The following is a 23,276-nucleotide window of genomic DNA, read 5'->3' as shown; positions in this document are numbered from 1 at the left end:
GAATGTACTAGAATCTGTAGTATCGATTCAAATGGGCCTTCTATTAATGTTTTTTACCCTTGACCAAAAAAAGAATTCTTGTGACTTTTTATGAACCAACTCAAATATCCTGTTTTTTCTTAATTTTACTGTAATTTGTCATTTGTTATTTAACCAAAGCTGCTATCAGCAATCAAATTATGAGGAAACACAGCATAATGCGGTGCAAACTTCATTCTACTTGATGAATTCTAATTTTGTTGATAAAATTAAACAGATGGAAGATTTACCATGAGAGACATTTATTCTATTCATGATTTTCCTTAACTATTTTATATCTTGCTTTTTCTATAGTTGCAGAACTGGGATCATGGAGAAGAATCCACGACAGAATCGGAAACAACCACCTCAACGAACATTGAGACTACTACGTCAGCGACATCAGAGGGAACTACAACTGCAGATATAACTACAATTACAAAAACTTCAACGATCACAGAAACTACTACTCCAACAACCATAGCAAATACCAGTGAAGAGAGTACAACTATGACAAACGAAGGATCTACAGTTACTTCATCTAGTTTACAATCATCGTCAACTTCTGAATCATCCATTACGTTTGAAACGACAGAAGTAACTACAGAATATTCTTCTAGTGAAAAATCCTCTACCATATCAGTTACGTCAGAATCATCCACACCTAATGGAAGCACAACAACAGAAAGTACAACTTCTGAACCACTAACTACAATTACATCAAATTCAACGATCACAGAAACTACTACTCCAACAACCATAGCAAATACCAGTGAATACAGTACAACTATGACAAACGAAGGATCTACAGTTACTTCATCTAGTTTACAATCATCGTCAACTTCTGAGACATTTATTACGTCTGAAACGACAGAAGTAACTACAGAATATTCTTCTAGTGAAAAATCCTCTACCATATCAGTTACGTCAGAATCATCCACACCTAATGGAAACACAACAACAGAAAGTACAACTTCTGGACCACTAACTTGTGCGCAATGCTCAGAATTCGCTTCTTGTAATCCTGCCTTAAGATTTAACATTACATGTATATGTCTAGACGGTTTTACTGGTGACGGGATCATTTGTGAAGGTACGTTATGCTGTATTTTTTCATGAAAGTTTGGCTAAGACGTGAAATAGTTTTCTAAATTGATCCTAAATCGTCTCGATATATGCAGTTTTTAACTGCTTGCATATGTGTTTTACTTGTCTTACTCCTAATGGATTTACTAGATTTATCAAGTATTTAAAATCAAACTAAATCAATCACCAACACATACAAAAAGATTTTGGAAATCAATTATAATTTTGTTTTAAGCTTAAATGTGATAAAAATTATATTTTAACTCAACAGTCACATTTCACAAGAAGGGATTATTTGGATTGCATCAGTTTCAGGTCATAGCTGAAAAACTTTTTCTAGGAATTACAAAAAAATGTCTTTTTATTTAAGGGATTAAAATATACTTAAAAATGTATTTAAAAAAACATTCTTTTTTGTCATATCTGTAGAAAGACCAGAAATTTTGGCTCATTACAGCCTATTTCAAACTTTAACTTGAACGAAACATATGAATGATCAGACATTGATACCTGGTCAGCAAGAACATCCCACTCTTCAATGAATGATAGGAACCACTAACTGTGGTAACTTCTGGACTGTTGTCACTGTACTTTTATTTTGGGTCATTCAAGATTTTTGATGTATTAAAACCACTCTTTTTATTTGCCACGAAATTCTGTAATTGTCTTTTCAGCCCATAATGGGCTTCTAGCATTAAACTCGTAACCTATAACAAAGCAGGATATATTACAAAGCGACTCGGCTCAACAATAACTGAAAATATGCAAAAAGGAATTTTTGATACCAAGCATCATAAGAATCAGATTTTAAAACTGATTTCAAATATATGAGTTTCATCAAGTTTTCTCCTACCCATAAAAAGCTACGTGCCTGAGAAAATTTGGCTGATTTTCAAAAAAGGGGGAAAGAACCCCTAAAAGCTATAGAACCTTGATGAAAATCATACCATCAAATTAAGCATATCAGAAAACCCTACTGTAAATGTTTCAAGCTCCTATCTGCAAAAATGTTGAAATAGCCATTTTGTTCAGCATGGTCGAAAAACATAAAAAAATGTCTTTGAGGATGACTTAATTCTCCGCAGTTCCTGTGGGTCGGGCTACAAGTTATGAACTTTGCCCAATGTTTACATACTATATTGGTTACCCGAAAGTCTGCAGTCGTTTTCAGGAAGTATTTTTTCTGGTAGGGAGGGGGTGGATCAGGGTATACGTTGGAGTATCTTTCCATGGAGGAATTTTTCATGGGGGAAAAGACATTGCTATGACGGGAGTGCCAGATTTCCCAGCATTATTTTAAAAAAGATCGGAAATTAAATAAAAAAAAACTAGTTTTCACTTGAAAAAATTTAAAACTGAAAACGTTTCAACATCAAAACTTAATACGCACAGAAACTATTATGTATATGATTGGGTTCGCCCGTAGGCAATACCTCGTTCTTCCGGCCAAAGTTTTTTTAGTACTTCCCAAAGAGCTATTTATTCTAATTAACAGACTTTGTGATTAAGGGTAGAAGAAATTCGAGCTTTAAGCGTAAAGAGCGAGGTATTGACTAGGGGGTGAATTCCCTAATATACGTAATAAAAATATAAGAATATAGAAGTTCGTTACGTAAGTGAATTCGTAAGTTACGTATATTTATTACTAATTAAAACGTTCGCGAACGCCCTTTGTCCAAAAAAAGGAAAATTAATATGCAAATTTCGCTTTAATTATTCATATATGGTGAGCCAAAATCCAAACCTGCATTAATTTGAAAACGTTTAGAAATTAAATAAAAAAACATTTTTTTTAACTGAAAGTAAGGAGTGACATTAAAACTTAAAACGAACAAAAAATATTCCGTATATGAAAGGGGCTGTCCGCTCTTCAGTGCCTCGCTCTTTACGCCAAAGTTTGACTTGGTCTCACAATTCTATTTTATAAAATAATAAAAGCTTTAGCGTAAAGAACGAGACGTTGAGGAGGGGACGACCCCTTTCAGATACGGAATAATTTCTGTTCGTTTTAAGTTTTAATGTCGCTCCCTACTTTCAGTTAAAAAAAATTGTTTTTTTTTTATTTAATCCTACAAAATGTCTCAGCAATATCTCTACAATGACTTAAAATTTATTTTTTTAAGAAAACTTGAGGAGGTTTAAAACTAAATTAAACATTACTATATGACCTCATATTTTCAAAACGATATATTGTATTAAAAAAAATGGAAAAACGTTAAACATTACTTTGTTTAACTATTTACTATGTTACTTAACTATTACTGTGTTCAAACTATGTTATGTTAAACTATGTTAAACTATGTTTAAACTGTGTTTTAACTATTACTGTGTTTAAAACTGTTTTAACTATTATTGTGTTTAAAACTAAATTAAACATTACTATATGTTTAGTTTAGTTTTAAACTAAATTTAGTTTAAAACTAAATTACACATTGCTATATCACCTCATATTTTCAAAACGATATATTGTATTAAACAAAAAATGGAAAAACGTTAAACATTACTATGTTTAACTATTTACTATGTTACTTAACTACTACTGTGTTTAAACTATGTTAAACTATGTTTAAACTGTGTTTTAACTATTACTGTGTTTAAAACTGTTTTAACTATTACTGTGTTTAAAACTAAATTAAACATTACTATATGTTTAGTTTAGTTTAAAACTAAATTTAGTTTAAAACTAAATTAAACATTGCTATATGACCTCATATTTGCAAAACGATATATTGTATTAAACAAAAAATGGAAAAACGTTAAACATTACTATGTTTAACTATTTACTATGTTACTTAACTATTACTGTGTTTAAACTATGTTATGTTAAACTATGCTAAACTATGTTTAAACTGTGTTTTAACTATTACTGTGTTTAAAACTGTTTTAACTATTATTGTGTTTAAAACTAAATTAAACATTACTATATGTTTAGTTTAGTTTAAAACTAAATTTAGTTTAAAACTAAATTACACATTGCTATATCACCTCATATTTTCAAAACGATATATTGTATTAAAAAAAAAAAAATTGAAAAACGTTCTCCAACCCATGAATAGTAAGCCAAACTAAGGATTCCTATAGAAAAATTTGTAATCCTGTTTTCTTTTCCAATAAAAAGACAATGTCAATAATAAACGAATAAAAACTAACTTAAATTTCTACGAATGACTTTTTCAAAGAGAAGTAAGGAGCTAAATTAAATAAGAGACGAGTAAGAATGAAATCAAATGATTGTCAAGTGCAAGAGAGTTAGCCATCAATAAATAAATAAAAAAAGGAAATAAAAAAATAAATAAACCCATAACAAACAGAAATCACAATGAATAACTTATTCAAACTACAACCAGAAGATGCGAAGATGAGTAGGGCTAACACACCCATTCATTCTGAAAACCAGCGCATAGTATCTACTGAAAACAAAATACATTTTAAATGTTTTCACTTTTTTAACTTCAATAAATCCAAAATTATTAAGACTTTTTGGAATAAATATCAGGATATGCATATTAAAATATCGATCTGGATTCTTTTGTTTTTTCTTTTCAGTAATCTTGGTGATGGCGGTGTTTTCTGTTCAATATTATGAGAATAAGAAGCATTCAGCTCTAAATAAGGATCGTTTTTAATAATGTGCAAATTATATTATGTTCTTCAGAAGACATTCAGAAGGGTCCGTAACCAATTCAACCTCCTCTCATCTCCATTTCCATAAATTTCGTTTCTTGATTAATATTTTGGCAAAAATTGTATTGCTATATTTAGAAAGAATGTTGTTTTCACTCACGATGGGGCTACGAATTTTCGCAACTTACAATTAAGTAATCGCATAGTATTCCTTCGACGTAGAGGTTCTTAATTAGAAACTTTAAACAGTTTATTCAAAGATGGCACCCAAAAAGTACAATTTGAGTGCCATTTCTGGAATGGAAAGTCTGAGAAGAATTAAAAGGGTACTATCAATATCTCCATAATTGAATACCTTTAGATTTAACCCCCCCCCCCCGTGCAGATATTATACCCACCCAACCGTTTATAATTTTTATACTTTTTGCTACTTTTTTTATATTTTTTGTCAGTTTTCTTTTTTATGCTTAGACTCAGCTATTAATTGTAGTTTCTGTTTGTTTTTGTTGTTTTTTTGGGGGGGGGAGGGGAGGAGTTTCATCTATTTATTGATGGTGATTTATTTCTTTATTTCTGATCATTTTTGGTTTAATGTAGCTCTTGAAATTTCTTGGAAAAAAATTAAATAAAGAAAGAAACAAGCTGTTTCTACTGAAAGTAAGGAGCAACATTAAAACTTTAAACGAATAGAATTATTACGTATATTTGTGGAGTCCCCCCCTTGTCAATTGCTCGCTCTTTACGGTAAAGTACGAATTTTGTCGCTTTTTTTAAGAATGACTAAATCGCAAACACCGTTTAATTAGAATGGCTCTTTTCAAACTACTAAAAAACAACTTTAGCGCAAAGAGCAAAGTACGAAGAGGGGTAAACCCCCCCCCCCCCCGTATACGTAATAAATTCTGTTTGTTTTAAGTTTTAATGTCGCTCCTAACCCTAAACCGATAGGACTAACTAAGTTACACTGTGTCTATGAATGTTCTCAAATGGTGTACAAGCAATACTTAGGAACGAGTAACAGCGTTAAGTTGAAACTTACAAAGAATGTCACGGTTGATGTTGAACTAAACAAAAGGTACCATATGAAAACTACTCCTACTACTACTTCTATTGTGACTACTGCTACTAGAATTACTAATTCTGGGGTTACTGCGGTAGGTTAAGTGTACTACGATAAAAATTTCAAGAAATATTGAAAGAATATTGAACTAACTAAAAATATAATATTTGACTGCAGGTCATTAAAAGGGCAAATCAGCAATGTCTCAAGAACATTTTAGGGTGTTAAATCAAAACTTTCAGGGCATGATAAGGGGGAAGTTCAAATGACCAAAAGGCAATATTTATTTACTAGTATTGCTACTATTGATACAACTTCTACTACAAACACTACTACTAATACAACTACTACTACTACGACTTGCAAATAATCTTGCTACTTCTGCTAGTACTACTATTACTTCTACTACTACCGCTGATCCTGTTGCTACTGCTGCTGCTATTATTACTTCTATGGCTAAGGTATTAAGAATATCAAACAAATTCCCTAGAACGGTGTTGAGTATTGAATTGAAACTGTCAGGGCAAGTTCAGAGGGCTGTGGAAATAATAAAAAGGTAAAGTTTGTAGAGTTACAAATAATTAAACTGAAATGCTACCAATTCTTGTGCTACTACTACTACTACTACCATGACTACTACTACTACTACCATGACTACTACTATTACTACTACTACTACTACTGCTACTACTACTGCTGCTATTGCTGTTGCTGTTATTCTAACAGCTGCTACAGCTGCTACTACTTCAAAGGCTAAGGATATTTAGGTGAGATTCTTAAGAATTTTTGATGGAATATTTGACTAAACCAAAACACACTGTGGGCATGCAGGTTGTAATATAACATATCAGCAATGTCTCAGGAATGTCCAAGGAAACTTTCAGCATGTGTTGAACAAACTAAAGGGCACCACGTATAAACTACTGCTATTACTCTTATAACTGCTAATTCTCTCACTATTGCTACTACTACTTCTCCTAAGGTTTAGTGTATTAAAGGGAAAATTTCAAGGAATGTTAAGAGGAGAATATTGAACACATATACAATATTTGTTTATGTGTCCTATTGCCACTACTGTGACTAATGGTATTAAGGTGAAACTTTCAGGGAGTGTTAATAATGATGCTAAACTAAATCAAACAAACTATGGGTGTGCTGACGGTTGTCAAACGTTGTCAAACTTCAGAGCGATTGCTACTACTTATACTGCAACTTTTGTTACTAGGGAGCTAAAAAGAGTTGAAGTACATTTAAGCTGTCAGAATGGCATAGGGGCAATATCTCAGTAATACGAAAGGGTATTAAATGGAAACATATAGGGGAAGTTTATGTTGATATTAAAACAAAATTAAAAGGAACTTTGTCCAAGCAGATTGTCAAAACAGAACAGTAGCAGTATCTCAAGAGCATCTGAGGGTATCAGAGGCAACTCTATAGCGTTGCCTATAGTACAGGCCATACGGCTCCAATGTTTTATTATTGTTTATTATTATTTTTTTCCCCAGAGGCAAATCATAAGGAAGGGTCACCGTAGAAACTTCAAAGGGGGCTCATTCGATTGGAAATCGAGAGTTCTAGTGCCCTTTTTAATAGCCAAAACTGATTGGAGGGCAACTAGCCCCCCCTCCCACGCCCATCATTCTCCCAAACACATCCAATGAAAGTTTTGAGATAGCCATTTTGTTCAGGGTAGTTTATATCCAGATTATTAATATGTTTTTGGGGAGGACACTTCCCCACAACCTTCAGAACAAGGGTTTGAATTTATGCCCTGGGGGCATATAAGGCTTTTGAAGAAGGCGTTGTCGTAGAAACTTCAAAAAAGGCTCATTCGATTGAAAATTCAAAGGGCTAGTGCTCTTTTTAATAGTCAAAAGAGTTTGGAGGGCAACTAGCCCCCCCCCCACGCCCATCATTCCCCAAACACATCCGATCAAAATTTTTTAGATACTCATTTTGTTCAGCGTAGTTGATTTCCAGATAGAAAATGTGTATTTGAGGAGGACACTCCCTCAAAACCCTTAGGGCAAGGCTTTTAAGTTATGCCCAGGTGCATAGAAGGTTTTTATACAAGGCGTTGTCGCAGAAACTTCAAAAAAGGCTCATTCGATTGGAAATTCAAAGGGCTAGTACCCTCTTTAATAGTCGAAAGTGATTGGAGGGCAACTATCCCCCCCCATCCCCATCATTCCCCCAGACACATCCAGTCAAAATTTTGAGATAATCATTTTGTTCAGCGTAGTTGATTTCCAGATAAAAAAAATATTTTTTTGAGGAGGATACTCCCCCAAAACCCTCAAAGCAAGGGTTTTAAGTTATGCCCTGGGGGCATATAAAGTTTTTATAGAAGGTGTTGTCGTAGAAACTTAAAAAAAGGCTCATTGAATTAGAAATTCAAAGGGCTAGGACTCTTTTTAATAGTCGGAAGTGATTGGAGGGCAACTAGCCCCCCCCCCCACGCCCATCATTCACCCAAACACATTCAATCAAAATTTTGGGATAGCTATATTGTTCAGCGTAGTTGATTTCCAGATAGAAAATATGTTTTTGAGGAGGACACTCCTCCACAACCCTCAAGGCAAGGGTTTTAAGTTATGCCCTTGGGGTATATAAGGCTTTAATAGAAAGCTTTGTCGTAGAAACATCAATAAAGGCTCATTCGATTGGAAATTCAAAGGGCTAGTGCACTTTTTAATAGTCGGAAATGATTGGAGGGCAATAGCCCCCCACTCACGCCTGCCTTTTCCCCAAACACATCCAATAAGAATTTTGAGATAGCCATTTTATTAAACGTAATTTTAAGTTCTTTAAATTAAGTCTTTGAGGATGACAACTCACCCCCTCTCAGCCCTCAGGGCAAGGGTTATAAATTAGCCTATGCCTTGGGGGCACATAAGGTTTTGTATAGACAAAGTTTTAGTAGAAACTTCAGAAAGGGCTCATTTGAATGAAAATTTAAATGACTAGTTCCCTTTTTAATAGCCAAAAGTGATTTTAAGGCAACTGACACCCCTTCCACGCCCACCATTTCCCCAAACACATCCAATCAAAATTGTGATATGGCCATTATGTTCAACGTAGTTGAAAGTTCTGAAAATTACATGTTTGAGCAGGACACTCCCCCCACAGTCTTCCGGGGCAAGGGTCATAAGTTATGCCCTGGGGGCATTTATGGTTGTTATGGAAGGAATGCTCGTATAAACTTCAGAGAGGGATCATTTGATTATAAAATTGAAAGTTCTAGTTCACTTTTTAAGTGTCAAAAGCTATTGAAGGGTATCCGGCTCCCCCCCCCCCAAACCCGTTTTTCCCAAATGCATCCACTAAAAATTTTAAGATATCTATTTTGTTAAAAATAGTTCACAGATCATATAACAAAAATTCTGGTATCGACAAAACCCACCAGGGCCCGGGGGAAGGCGATGTAAGTTATGCCTTGGTGGCATATATGGGTCTTATGGAAGGGGTGCCCGTGTTAACTTCAAAGAGAGATCATTTAATTGGATATTGAAAGCTCTAGCTCACTTTTTAAGAGTCAAAAGAGATTTGATGGCACCTAGCCCCCCCCCCCCGCTTTACGCCCTTTTTTCCTCAAACCCATCTGGAAAGAACTTTAAGATATTTTTTTTTAATAGTTCAAAGACCACATAACGAAAATGCAGGGGTCAACACAGCCCCAGGGCCCAAGGGCAGGTGCTGTAAGTTATGCTTTGGGGGAATATATGGTTCTTATTGAAGGGAGGCTCGTAAAAAATAAAGAGATGGCTCATTTGATTGGAAATTGAAAGTTCTAGTCCAGCTTTTTAGAGTCAAAAGATATTGGAGGGCAACTAGCCCCCCCTGCCCAAGCCCCTATTTCCCCAAATGCATCCAACAAAAATTTTGAGATAGCCATTAATTTAAAAATTGCTCAAAAGTCAGATAACAAAAACTCAGGTGTCATCACAACCCCCAGGGCCCTGGGGCAGGCGTTGCAAGTTATGCCCTTGGGTATATATTGTTCGTATGAAAGGGATGCTTATATAAACTTCACAGAGGTCTCATTTGATTGGATATTGACAGTTCGAGCTCGCTTTTTAATTGTCAAAAGATATCTAAGGCCAGGTAGCCCCCACCCCCCCCCCCACCCCCCAGCCCCACGCCTTCTTTCGCAAAACCAATCTGATGAAAACTTTGAGATAGACCTTTTCTTAAAAATAGTTCAAAGGTCGGATAAGAAAAACTCCTGTGTCTACACAGCCCCCCAGGGTCCTGGGGTAGACGTTGTAAGTTATGCCCTGGGGGCATATATGGTTGTCATGGAAGGGATGCTCGTATAAACTTCCTAGAGGGCTCATTTGATTTGAAATTGAAAGTTCTAATTCACTTTTTAAGTTTCAAAAGTGATTGGAGGGCATATAGAAGGGATCGTCGCATAAACTTCAAAGGAGGCTCATTCAATGGGAAATCAAGAGTTCTAGTGCCCATTTTAAGAGTCAAAAGTGATCAGAGGTCAACTGCCCCCCTCCAATTTGAGGTAGCCATTTTGTTAAAAATAGTTCAAAGATCATATAACAAAAACTCCTTTACGTATAGTCATTTCGTTAAAAATAGTTCAAAGGTCAGATAAGAAAAATTCCTGTGTCGACACAAGCCCCCCCCCCCAGGGCCGAGGCAGGCATTGTAAGCATTGCTCTGGGGGTATATATGGTTCTTATGGAAGGTATGCTCGTATAAACTTCAGAGATGGCTCATTTTAATGGAAATTAAAAGTTGTGGTTCATTTTCCCAGAGTAAAAAAAGATCGGAGGGCAACTAGCCCTTCCCGCCCTCCACTCCTTTGGGTGTATCGGTTGGACAAACCCAACCAATAAAAATTTTAGGTGACCATTTTAATAAAAATAGTTCAATCATCGTATATTAAAACTCCAGGGTCGACACAACTCCCCAGCGGTAGGCGTTGTAAATTATACTCTGGGGATATATGTAGTTCTTATAGAAGGGATACTCGTATAAACTTCAGAGAGGGCTTATTTGATTGAAAATAGAAAGTTCTAGATCACTTTAGAAGAGTCGAAAGAGATCGAAGCTTAATCTAGTCCCCCACGCCCTTTTTCCCCAAACCCATCCGATAAAAATTTTGAGATCGCAATTTTGTTAAAAATAGTTCAAAGATCAGATAATAAAAAGTCCAAGGTTGACACAAACCCATTTTTTTACTTTGATATTGTTATTTTGATATCAGTTTTGATACTTTGATGAATTTTTGATTTTTTTTTTTTTTAAGCTTGATTTTGAAATAAGGAATTTTTAAAAACTTAAAATTTTTTTAATCAAAAACGAACAAAAATTTATTAAAAGAAACTTTCTGAAAACTAAGTTTTTCAAAGAAAAGTACAGGCCATTTTAAACATAAGCTCAGCATATACAAATACCTTTTAAAATTCAAACTCAAAATGACCAGAAATTACTATCAAAGAATAAATGAAACCCAAAACAAGCAGAAATTAAATAAACAATCATAGCAAAAACCTACAACAAGTAATAATATGAATGAATAGATAGATCTTAAAGCGAGTAATGCTTAGATTGAATATGAAAACGAACAAAAACTACCACAAACAAGAGTTTGGGTAAGACCTCCTTCTCTCACTGTAAAAGTGTAAAACCTACTGCGTCATTAGCGCTTTACTGAAAATTATATGCGTCTTGAACATTCTTGGAAAGAATAAACAACCCAACACTGAATATTTGATATAAAATTATATCAACTGTTGAAATATTCATCTGTTGAAGAACTTATTTCACTATGGTTGTATTTCATTTTCAATACTGTAAGAACTGTAAAAGAAAATGTTTGTAACATAATCCGTTTTCATTTAAGCGCTAATGACGCAGTAGGCTTTTGGTTTTTATTTACAGTTAGGAATGAAGGCAGTATCCAAAAACTTGTTAGCAGTGAAACTATAATCGTCTTTAACAACTTTAAAAGAGCTAATAAAATAAACTGAATATTTGATGTATAATGATATTAATTGCTGAAAGCTCATCAGTTCAAAATGTTGCTATAATATTAATGTTTATTTTCAATATTAAGTACAAAACAAAATATTCGGCATAAAATTGGTTTTCAGTAAAGCGCCAATGACGCAGTAGGTTTTAGACTTTTACAGTAAGAGAAAGGGGTTATACCCAAACTCTTGTTTGTGCTGATTTTTGTTTTTTTCAAGCTAGATTTGCATATTCAATTTAAGTTTCACTCGTTTTAAGATTTATTTATTAATTTACATTAATATCTATTGCATGTTTGTTTGCATTGATTGTTTATCTAATTTCTGTTCGTTTTAAGTTTCATTAATACTTCAATACGAAATATTTTTTTCGTTTTAAACTTCATTTTCATATTCAATCTAAGCATTACTTGCTTTAAGATCTATTTATTCATTTATATTATTACTTGTTGTAAGTTCTTGTTATGATTGTTTATTTATTTTCTGGTCGTTTTGAGTTTGAATTTTAAAAGGTATTTGTATCTGCTAAAGGTATTTGTATCTGCTTAAGTTTAAAATGGCCTTTATTTTTCTTTGAAAAACTTATTTTTCGGAAAGTTTTTTTCTAATTAATTAAATCAAGACTCTTAGGGCTACTGCGATTACTACTGTTACTACTTCTGCTGCTGTTGAACTAAATTAAATGGTTTTAAGTGTATCTAGGTTGTCATAATGTCCCAAATACAAAATTTTAGGACATTACGGGACATTAAGCTTTAACTATCTGGGAGAACTGAGGGTGTGTAATATAAATCAAAAGGTATTATGTACATCCAGATTGTAGAAAGGATGTATATACAATATCCCAGGAAGAGCTATGTGTGTTGCGTTTAACTAATCAGAGAATGTTATCGGAGAAGTTGAGCTAAAGGAAAAGATACTATTTGAACCTAAGATTGTCAGGAAGGTGTGTTAACAATATCTTAGAAAAAAATAAGGGTCTGAATTGAAAGTGTCAAGGCATCTTCAAAGTGCTTTGTCATTTTTATCATTTTTAAAAAATGTCACACTTCTCATTTTTCAAAAATCACGTTCTTATTCTTCAGTAACTTATTTCTAAACTCATGGCCACCATATTTAAGAAACTCATTTACCACACTATTAGCACCAGGGGCCTTATTATATTTTAGTCTTTTTAGTACTGTCACGAACTCTTTCTCACAAAATAAATTTTCCTTCACATCCAAGGTGTCGCAAACTTTTTCATTTTCCTCTATATTTTTTTTCCTTTATATCTCTATTCTGGTTTAGAATGTTCACAAAATGTTCTGCCCATGTCTCTCTAGTTCTTTCCATATCAATTATTTGCTCCCCTGTTTCTATCTTTAGCTAGGACAAGTCAATAATGACTACTCCCTCTAAATCTATTAACATGTCAGTTAAATAGTTTACTATTATGTTGTCTAGCTGCATTTTCCAGATCCTTGGCAAATTTATCCGTGGTATCTACTTCATACTTCCATAGTTAATATTTTATATGATCTATCACTCAAATAATTCTTGTACAAACCCCTTCTTCTCTCTATTAAACACAAAGCATTTTCATTAATATTATTAGCTGCATTTCTAATTTTATTCCTGAAGACATCAGCAGCAAATTTACAAATTATTTTTCTCTAAAATTACTCCATCCATGTTCTACATTGTCAAGTTTTAAACTCTGCAGTTTAGTATTCAAGTTTGTGTTCCTAAAAAGCTTCTCTCAAATTGTCATCTTTGAGTCTATTAGCACCATACCTTCCCAGAAGGTAGTTACCCTGCCAAAATTTCAGTTTTAAATTAACCCTACACAGTAATAGATGGTGATCCTCACTTTTAACATCAATTACTTTAAAAGTCTTTTTCAATAAAATAGGTTTTTCATAGAAAAGTAAAGAACTTCATTAAAGAAAAAATGAGCAAAAATAAAATCAAATAATCTACCAAGCGTGAAACTACCACAAATCAGCATCAATAAATAAATTAAACCCAAAACGAACAGAAATTACAATAAATAACCGAGTCAAACTCAAAACAAGCAGAAATTAACATAAATTGGGTTCAAAACCCCTATGCCTTCCCAAGGCCAGAACAAAATTTGCTCTTTACTGAAAAAAATACACATGTTTTTACTTTTATAACTTTAATAAATCAAATAATATTAAAATTTTGATTACTAAATATCAGAATATGTATATTAAACTGAAAATGCACAATCGTTTGTATTGTTTTAGCCTCCAATCACTTTTGACTATTAAAAAGGGCACTAGCCCTCTCAATTTCCAATTGAATGAGCCCCTTTTTAAGTTTTACGACAACTTTATCTATAAGAACCTTATATACCCCCAGGGCATAACTTATAACCTTTGCCCTTAGGGCTCTGGGGGTTTGTCATCCTTAAATACATAATTTCTAGAACTTTCATTTACGTTGAACAAAATGGATATCTCTAAGCTTTGAATGAATGTTTTTTGGAAAATGGTGGGCGTGAGAGGGGAGTTAATTACTCTCCACTCACTTTCGACTATTAGAAAGGGCAATTTCAATTTCCAATCAAATGAGCCCCTTTTTGGACAGCTTTCTATATAAACTTTATATGCCCCCAGGGCTTAACTTACAACCCTTGCACTGAGGGCTCTGAGGGGGTTATCATCCTAAAAGATATAATTTCAAGAACATTCAACTACGTTGAACAAAATGGATATCTCAAAATTTCGATTGGATGCGTTTGGGAAAATAGTGGGAGTGAGAGGGGCGTTATTCGCTCTCCAATCACTTTCAACTATTAAAAAAGGCACTAGCCTTTTCAATATCGAATTGAATGAGGCCTTTTGAAGTTTCTACGACAACAAATTCAATAAAAACCTTATATCCACACAGGGCATAACTTACAACCCTTTCCCTGAGGGCTGTGTGGAGAGGAGAGGGGTTTTCATCCTTAAAGGCCTATTTTCCAAAACTTTTATCTACGTTGAACAAAATGGTTATCTAAAAATTTTGATTGGATCTGTTTGGGGAAAAGGTGGGCGTGAGGGGGGAGTCAATTACTCTCCACTCACTTTCAACTATTAAAAAGGGCAACTTTAATTTCCAAACAAATAAGCCCTTTTTGAAATTTTTACAATAACTTTCTATGTAAATCCTATATCCCCCAAGGGCATAACTTACAACCCTTGCACTGAGGGCTCTGAGGGGGTTATTATTCTAAAAGACCTAATTTCCAGAACTTTCAACTATGTTGAACAAAATTCATATCTCAAAATTTTGATTGGATATTTTTGGGGAAATGGTGGGGGTGAGAGGGAGGCTAGTTGCCCTTCAATCACTTTCAACTATTAAAAGGGCACTAACCCTTTCAATTTTCAATCGAATGAGCCCTTTTTCATGTTTTTACAACATCGCTTTCTATAAAAACCTTACATGCTCCCAGGGCATAACATACAACCCTTGCCCTGAGGGTTGTGGGGGAGGGGGGCTGTAATCCCTAAAGACCTAATTTCCTAAACTTTCAACTATGTTGAATAAAATGGCTATCTAAAAATTTTGATTGGATGTGTTTGGGGAAAAAATGGGCGTCAGAGGGGTATAATTGCCCTCCAATCACTTTTTACTATTAAAATGGGCACCAGCCGTTTGAATTTCCAATCAAATGAGCCCCTTTTCAAGTTTATACGACAAAGATTTCAATAAAAACCTTATATGCCACAAGGGCATAGCTTATAACCCTTGCCCTGAAGACTGTGGGGGGAGTGTTCTGCTCAAAGGTATAATTTCCTGAACTTAAAACTTGCTGGAACAAAATGGCTATCTCAAAATTTTTATTGGATATGTTTGGGGAAATGGTGGGCGTGGAAGGGGTGTTATTTGCCTTCCAATCACTTTCGAATATTAAAAAGGACACTTGCCATTTCAATTTCTATTCGAATGAGCTTTTTTTGAAGTTTTTACGACAACACGTTCTATAAAAACCTTATATACCCCCAGGGCATAACTTACAACCCTTGCCCTGAGGGCTGTGAGGGAGTGTCGACCTCAAAAATATAATTTCTATCTGGAAATCAACAATTACGCTGAACAAAATGGCTATTTAAAAATTGTTATTGGATGTGTTTTGGGAAATGGTGGGCGTGGAAGGGGTGTTAGTTGCCTTACAATCCTTTCAACTATTAAAAAGGGCACAATCCACTCCAATTTCCAATTGAATGAGCCCTTTTTGAAGTTTATACGACAACTTCTTCGATACAAAGTGCCCTGCTCTACAGGAAAAAAAATTATACGTTCTGCCAACATCGTTCTTATATACCCTCAGGGCATAACTTAAAACCCTTGCCCCAAGGGTTGTGGGGGAGTTTCCTCCTCAAAAAGATATTTTCTATCTGGAAACCAACTACGCTGAACAAAATGGCATTCTCAAAAGTTTGATTGGATGAGTTTGGGGGAATGATGGGCGTGGTGGAGGGCTAGTTGCCCTCCAATCACTTTCGACTATTAAAAAGGGCACTAGCCATTCCAATTTTCAATCTAATGAGACATTTTCAAAGTTTCTACGACAACTCCTTCGAGACAAAGATCTACATCACCGAATTTAATTTTTCTTACTCCTGGGATATAATTTTCTGAAGCGCCCTCCAGCACCCTCCCCCTAAAACTGTTTTTCAACGCTCGGTAAAAAATAAATGAGTCGGTAAAATTGTGAGGTGAAAAATCACGATTTTTCCGAAGCCACCAAATATTTTTGTTCGGTTAAATATAAAATAACAAAATGACTGATATAAATGACATCTACAAAATTCTCGAACTTGGTTGGTAAACAGAGCAGTTTTACCGACTCCTGCAGTGACTTTACAGATGGTGCCACAATTTTCCATTTGTATAAATAAAGAGCAAGAAAATAGTGAAATGACATATAAAATAGTGAAAATCTCAATTTATGTCGGTAAATACAGTGGTTTTACCGAATCGCGCATTAGTTTTACGTATCGTATTCGAAAGGGGCATTATGCTAATTATTGAAAAAACAGTCAGTAAAATGACCAGCCAGTCGATAAGATCCCTCGCTTCCTCTTCCTCCCCCTATCCCAATATTTTGGCTAGTAACGCCCTGGGTGTTACTAATGAGACTAGGACTGCTCCTGCAACTACTACTCTACTACCTCCACTACTGCTACTACTACTCATGTCAAATTATTTCAAGAGCGTTTTAAGTGCATTCAAAGGCACAGACACTATTTATTCAGGAACAGAATAATGCATTAATTTGAAGCTTCCGTATGAAGCTGAGGGGTAAAACTAAATAAAAAGGAACTAGGCATATCTCTATTGTCAAAGGTTGTCTGTTTTCTATTCCACAAAAAAACTAAGGCTATCACTTCCGAACTTTTAGGGTATTAAAATCTCCTAAGTTCAAAACTCAGTCATAATTCATTTTATAGTATTCTTTTTTATATATATATCTTTTTTCTAGATATTGACGAATGTGATTCATTGCCAAATATATGTGATGGTACAAATCAACAATGTGACAACTTTGCTGGAGGCTATAATTGCTTATGCCTAGATGGTTATCAACAGTCCGGGAGCGAGTGTATAGGTTCGTACAATTTGGTTATATTGTCTGGAAAATATTTTAAGAGTATACCCCTAACTAGTTTTGCAGTTTGTTTCGGTTAAAACAAAAAAGAGTGCAATTTTTCAATCTTGAGTTTTCAAAATCATGGAAGGATTTCTCAAAGGATATACCTAGCTTTCAGTTTGAACATACAAAGCAAAGTTTATGTTTAAACGATTGTTAAGCATTCCCCTAGTTTGAAAATACTTTTTGATTTAAATTATTTCTAATCTGAAGATATTAAATTAACAAAAGCTATTTATTCAGAAGAAGGGATAGGCCGGATGTCCGTTCATTAGTTAAAATATATACCTAACCAAATGACATTATGATTAAGATACACAGTTCTTATATATTTAATAAAAAAAGAACAAAGTTTTATTATATAATTTGCTCTATATTTTTAAATGAAACAGACAGGAAAGCAATAATTTAGTCATAAGAATTCGTGTTTTAAACATCTATATTTTCTTTTACGTGATCTTTATTGCTATTGGAATTTTATTTCTTAATTATTATAATTCTATTTAACAAAATTCACTTGAAAAATAATTTTGTTCTTCTTTGCTATGACATAAGCAATAATGTAACACAGAAAATGATGTCCCAGGGCTAATCAATGTTAACAAAAATGGTGCTTTCTTTCATTTTTCTTTTTCCCTTTAGTCTTTATAGACTAGTCTTTCAGTAAAGTCTTTATAGAGCCATATCTATCGGTGGAGAGGGTATGATTTGTTTGTCGGGGGGAGGGGTGTATGCAAAAAAAAATTACCAACGTATCAAAACTTATTTATATGTATTTTTGTCGCTTTTTTCCCGAGTCAGACTTATTTAAGCGGGAGGGGGTCAAACCTAGGAACTCTCGTCCTTTGCCTCCCCGCTCGAAATTACTTAAAATATATATTCCTTTCAATAACACGCCAATGATAACACACTATTATTTTGATACAAGGGGGACGACTTCACAATTCGTATAGACATAATTTCTTATAGATAAAGTAATAATTTTGTTTTAGCTATTTCTTATAAAATATGGTAATTTCATTACAGTAATTTTGTTATAATGATTTCTATAGTAATTTCTTTTTGTTTTGAGTTGAACATCAGTTTTTATTTTTTGTTCATTATTAATTTTCATTAAGTATAATATCTGTTTCTTTCAAGCTCAATATATATATATATATATATATATATATATATATATATATATATATATATATATATATATATATATATATATATATATATATATATATATATATATATATATATATATATATATATATATATATATATATATATATATATATATATATATATATATATATATAAATAAAAGTTCAAATAGGGATAAAATCGTTTTAATAGACAGTGATGATGATAACAATGATAGAAATTCACAAAAAATACCAGATATTTCGGTCACATATACAGTGACCGTCATCAGTAGTTTACCGTCACCAGTTTTACTACTGATGACGGTCACTGTATATGTGACCGAAATATCTGGTATTTTTTGTGAATTTCTATCATTGTTATCATCATCACTGTCTATTAAAAGGATTTTATCCCTATTTGAAATTTTATTTATCGTCATGGAAAGGCAGTGTGGTCTCCGAAATTATCTATATATATATATATATATATATATATATATATATATATATATATATATATATATATATATATATATATATATATATATATATATATATATATATATATATATATATATATATATTAATTTATTTGGACCCTCTGTACATACAAAAAATGCTCTTAGAGGAGTATGGAAAAAGAAATTTATAGACACTTATAAGCACTATATAAACAAAATATAAACACTTATCATCACAAACACTAGAAAAAAGAATACACTGACAATGACTCTCAAAACGATTAATACATCCCAACGGAAAATCTACGACTGACTCGGATCGCTGTCTGAATCTCCCCTCTAAAACATTCATCTTATCACATATCTCAAAAACACCGTAGCGTTTGGAGATACAACTGTAACGAGACCAAATAGGAACACGAAGAAAATATTAACAAAATTTGAAAAAGACAGACCGAATTTGTTGAGGTTCAGACTTGTTAAAAAATTTCAATAATGGCACAATAAAAAATACAGGGGGAGCAAAAAAGGAGTTATAAAGCTGACCAAGCTTTTTTTGTCAAATTTACCTTCAACTCTAGAAAAACGTCCATAGGATTTTCTCAACTTCGCTCTCAACACATTTATTGTTATTGACCTTGTTGTTAAAATTGAGGTCCCGAATGCAAGTCCAAGGTACTTGAGTGAAGCAGTGGCAGAGACTGAATCAGTACCAACCTGAATTTTTGAATCGGGAGAGTGATGACAACTAGAAACGAGAAATTTCGTTATAGCAGAAGCGACTGACATCCTGGTGTTAGACAACCCGGCATAAAGGCTGTTCACAGCAGCTTGTAGTGATTACAAATTATCAGACAGCAGAAGAATGTCATCTGCGTATGAAAGGTGACTTGCGTCAATGGATGGATCGATAAGAAAATGCGATATTCTGCGGGTTGCGCAGCGGATTGCATTGCTAAATATTGCAGGACTTAACACTGAGCCCTGTTTTGCTCCACGATGTACAGAAATTCAGTTAAAATAAAGATTTTGCACGCGGACACGTATGGAAGAGTTTTGGTGCCATTGCCATAGGGAGGCACAAACAAATGATTTTGCACGCGGACACATATGGAAGAGTTTTGGTGTCATTGCCACAGGGAGGCACAAATGAATGGGTTTACCCCGCTCCTCAAAAGTGCTAAAAAAGTGCAATATATATTGCCTTTTGGCAATCTGGATGCACAAGAGGTCCTTTGATTTAGTACGTCATTAGCCTCAGCATTCTCTGATAGTTTTAACTTTTTATCCTTGCCTGTTTCTGAGATATAGTGTAAACATTCTTTGGCAAACTAGATGCACTTAGTCTGTCTTAGTTAATTTAAATATCCCCTTCAATATTCCCTGAAAGTTTCAGATTGACATCCATAGTCGTTCCTGAGTTCTTGCAGGTACGCCTTTTTGACAACCTTGCTGCAGATTGTGTCTTTTGGTTTATTTCGGCATCTATCGTGGCACTCCCTGAAAGTAAAAACTAGGTAGCCTAATTTATTCCTTAGAAAGCGCAGATACCTCTTTTGAAAGCTGTTGTACAAATATTGTTATTTGATTTAGCTCATTACAAGCCTTTGCATTCCCTGCAATTTTCTACTTAGTACTTTTAGTCGTTCGTGAACTTTTGCAGATGAATCCTTTTGACAACCTAGATACACGAGATACTTTTCATGTAGCTCTAAAATTTCAATTTGACAGCTTTTACCATTCCTGAAATGCTATAACAAAACAAAACATCTTTGTCAAGGGTTGTTTGGCTACAATCGCCCCTTCCATGTGATTTTTCAAGCTGATTGAAGATACGAAATGTAATATCAAACTATTTTAGACTGGAATTATCAAAAACCATCAAAGTCATGTAGAAGAGTTCTTGCAGACTAGATAAACGAGTCTGTTTTGGCAGAACAAAAGTCAAGTTTGTTTTTCTTTGTATAAGGGCACTCCAAGCCATTAGCCTACTGATTTAAGTTTCAAATTTCCTGGAGAAAAAATTACCGATCCCTTTAGGACTAACCGTTTTTGGGAGGATAAAAATAATTTACCAGTCTTATTCCATTTTTTCAACATAATATTCGAGGGTTGTATGTTTCAACGGATCTTGAACTAATAGTCTTTTATCAAACTCACTGGCCCCTCTTATAACAAACGCTATTTTAACCTAAAGATTAATCCTTGTAAGTTTCAAAAAAATTCATCTGCCAACAAAAACACAAGTTTATTTTTCTCCTTATGAAACCTATGTGTATATAATTAGTAATTCCCATAATTTAAGACCCTTGCCTCTAAGCTATGGAATCACACAATTCCCAAAAGCTTAACTATTGAAATTTTTTAAAATTTTGAATGAAATAGCTAAATCAACATTTTGGTCACATTTCTTGGATCCTTATGGAGGGGAGCTAGGTAGCAGAAAAGGGGACCGATGGGCTGGCTGCTCCCCATCCACAGTACCTTTTGATCATTATAAAGACCATTGTGACTTTCAATTTCTAACCGATTAAGCCCCCTCATTAGTTTCTACGGCCATTTCTTCCATAAGAAAAGGTCCGGGAAAAAATAATAACACATTGAAGGTTCATACCAAAGCAGCGATGAAAAACCTTTTATAAATCGTAAGGTTTCCTAAATCTGAGAGAGATAGAGACCTCTAGGACCTCTTTCTGTTTACGATAAAGTTTTACTTATGTTGTAAAGAAAATAAATTTGAACGTTCAATTCTGCAACCACAGTGACTCGCAAAATGAAGTTAGAAGTATTTGCTTTGACATATAGCAATTCCCCTGATCAGTCTCTTTATATCTCTGACACCGTCTAAATAGATGAAGTCTTATACACATAAACTTAGTTAACGAGTGCCGTGAAATAACTCTCCATAATAACTGTTCTTTCATAAGTTGCACATATGTTCAGAGATGAATTAGCCACTACGGGTGCTACGTCCAAAAACGTCGGAATACTCAAATACAGCTTATTTGTATATCTTTTTACGAACATTTTAAAGAGGTTGTGCAGAATTTTTACTCGATAGTATTAGGCTAAAATTATTGTGTATGTTTAAAAATGAATAATCATCCTCGGGTAGTACGTCCAAAATTATCAGAATACTTAAATATATCCTATTTATATAGCTAATTATGAACATTTGAAAGAGGTTTTGCAGAATTTTTACTCAATAGTATTAGGCTAAAATTATTGTTTGTATTCAGAGATGAATAAGCCACCTCGGGTTGTACGTCCAAAAAGCATCGGAATACTTAAATATACCTTACATACTTTATTATGAGCGTTTTAGAGAGGTTGTGCAGAACTTTTAATCGATAGCATTGGGCTAAAGTTATTGTTTGGTAGTGGAAAATTGCTGAAAACGGCCCTTTGCTCTGGCTCGAAATAGGGTGCTAAAATGATTTGCAAAATTATATTAAACATATTTGGCTAATCTCCAAACAAACCTGAGGTTTGGCTTCTATGATGAAATTGGTGATAACAAAAGTTAAAATAATGAATGCGAGGAAAGCGTTTAGAAAGCGTTTAGCGTTTAGAAAAGCATTAGAAAGCGTTTTACTTTTTTGTAATCACCATACTCAAAAGAATTAAGAACGAATTACTTAAAAAAAGAGAGGAGTGAATCATGGTTGGCATAGAAATTAGAAATAGAAAACTTGGCATAGAAATCTGGGTCATATATTTAAATTCACTGTATGATATTATATACACAACTATATTTCTCTCACAAATACTTTTAAGTAACGTAAATATTGTAAATTGTGCAAATAGTTTGCAAGGATTGAGGATCACTCTTTGTGAAAGAAACATTCACAAATTAATAATAACGATCAATAAACTGTACACTTGGAAATCTAATTATCTTCCTAATGCAGTTAACGAGGAGTCCGAATGTACAAGTATAATCAGGATTATATTTTAAACAAAGTTTTGTTGTAATAGTCCTTTAATTGATTAATAGTGACTTTTGGAAAATTGAAAGAAAAATCGATAAATATTTTCCCATTTATTTTAAATAGAAGAATTTATTTTATATATTTACATTCAACGGTAAAAAAGGCTTTCTTCCGGTGAGTATTGGCATTACGGTACGATTAAATGCATGAAGGGTTGCTTCCTCCAAAGACTCTAAACTAACTAGACCAAAGAATATTATAAAGCCACTCTTTTAAAGTGCTTTAGAGAAAATAACAGTAGGGAGTTCTGGAAAATCATAAA

General features: G+C 33.7%; 1 protein-coding gene across 1 annotated transcript in view; it reads left to right on the top strand.

Annotated features, from left to right (window-relative positions):
* Positions 1 to 23,276, top strand: part of LOC148939225 (uncharacterized) — a 329,493-nt gene that overhangs the window by 96,031 nt on the left and 210,186 nt on the right. Inside the window, exons 2-3 of the mRNA XM_089106790.1 lie at positions 334 to 1,111; positions 17,261 to 17,386. Of these exons, the coding sequence (XP_088962916.1) occupies positions 529 to 1,111; positions 17,261 to 17,386 (709 nt within the window). The 5' untranslated portion in view covers positions 334 to 528. The remainder of the gene's footprint in view (positions 1 to 333; positions 1,112 to 17,260; positions 17,387 to 23,276) is intronic.

Source organism: Artemia sp. Qi Xiang Cuo, chromosome 21 (genome assembly GCF_049724085.1).
Source record: "Artemia sp. Qi Xiang Cuo chromosome 21, ASM4972408v1, whole genome shotgun sequence".
Classification (NCBI taxonomy): domain Eukaryota; kingdom Metazoa; phylum Arthropoda; class Branchiopoda; order Anostraca; family Artemiidae; genus Artemia; species Artemia sp. Qi Xiang Cuo.
The sequence above is the reverse complement of the archived record's forward strand: the minus strand, read 5'-3'. Positions and strand labels throughout refer to the sequence as shown.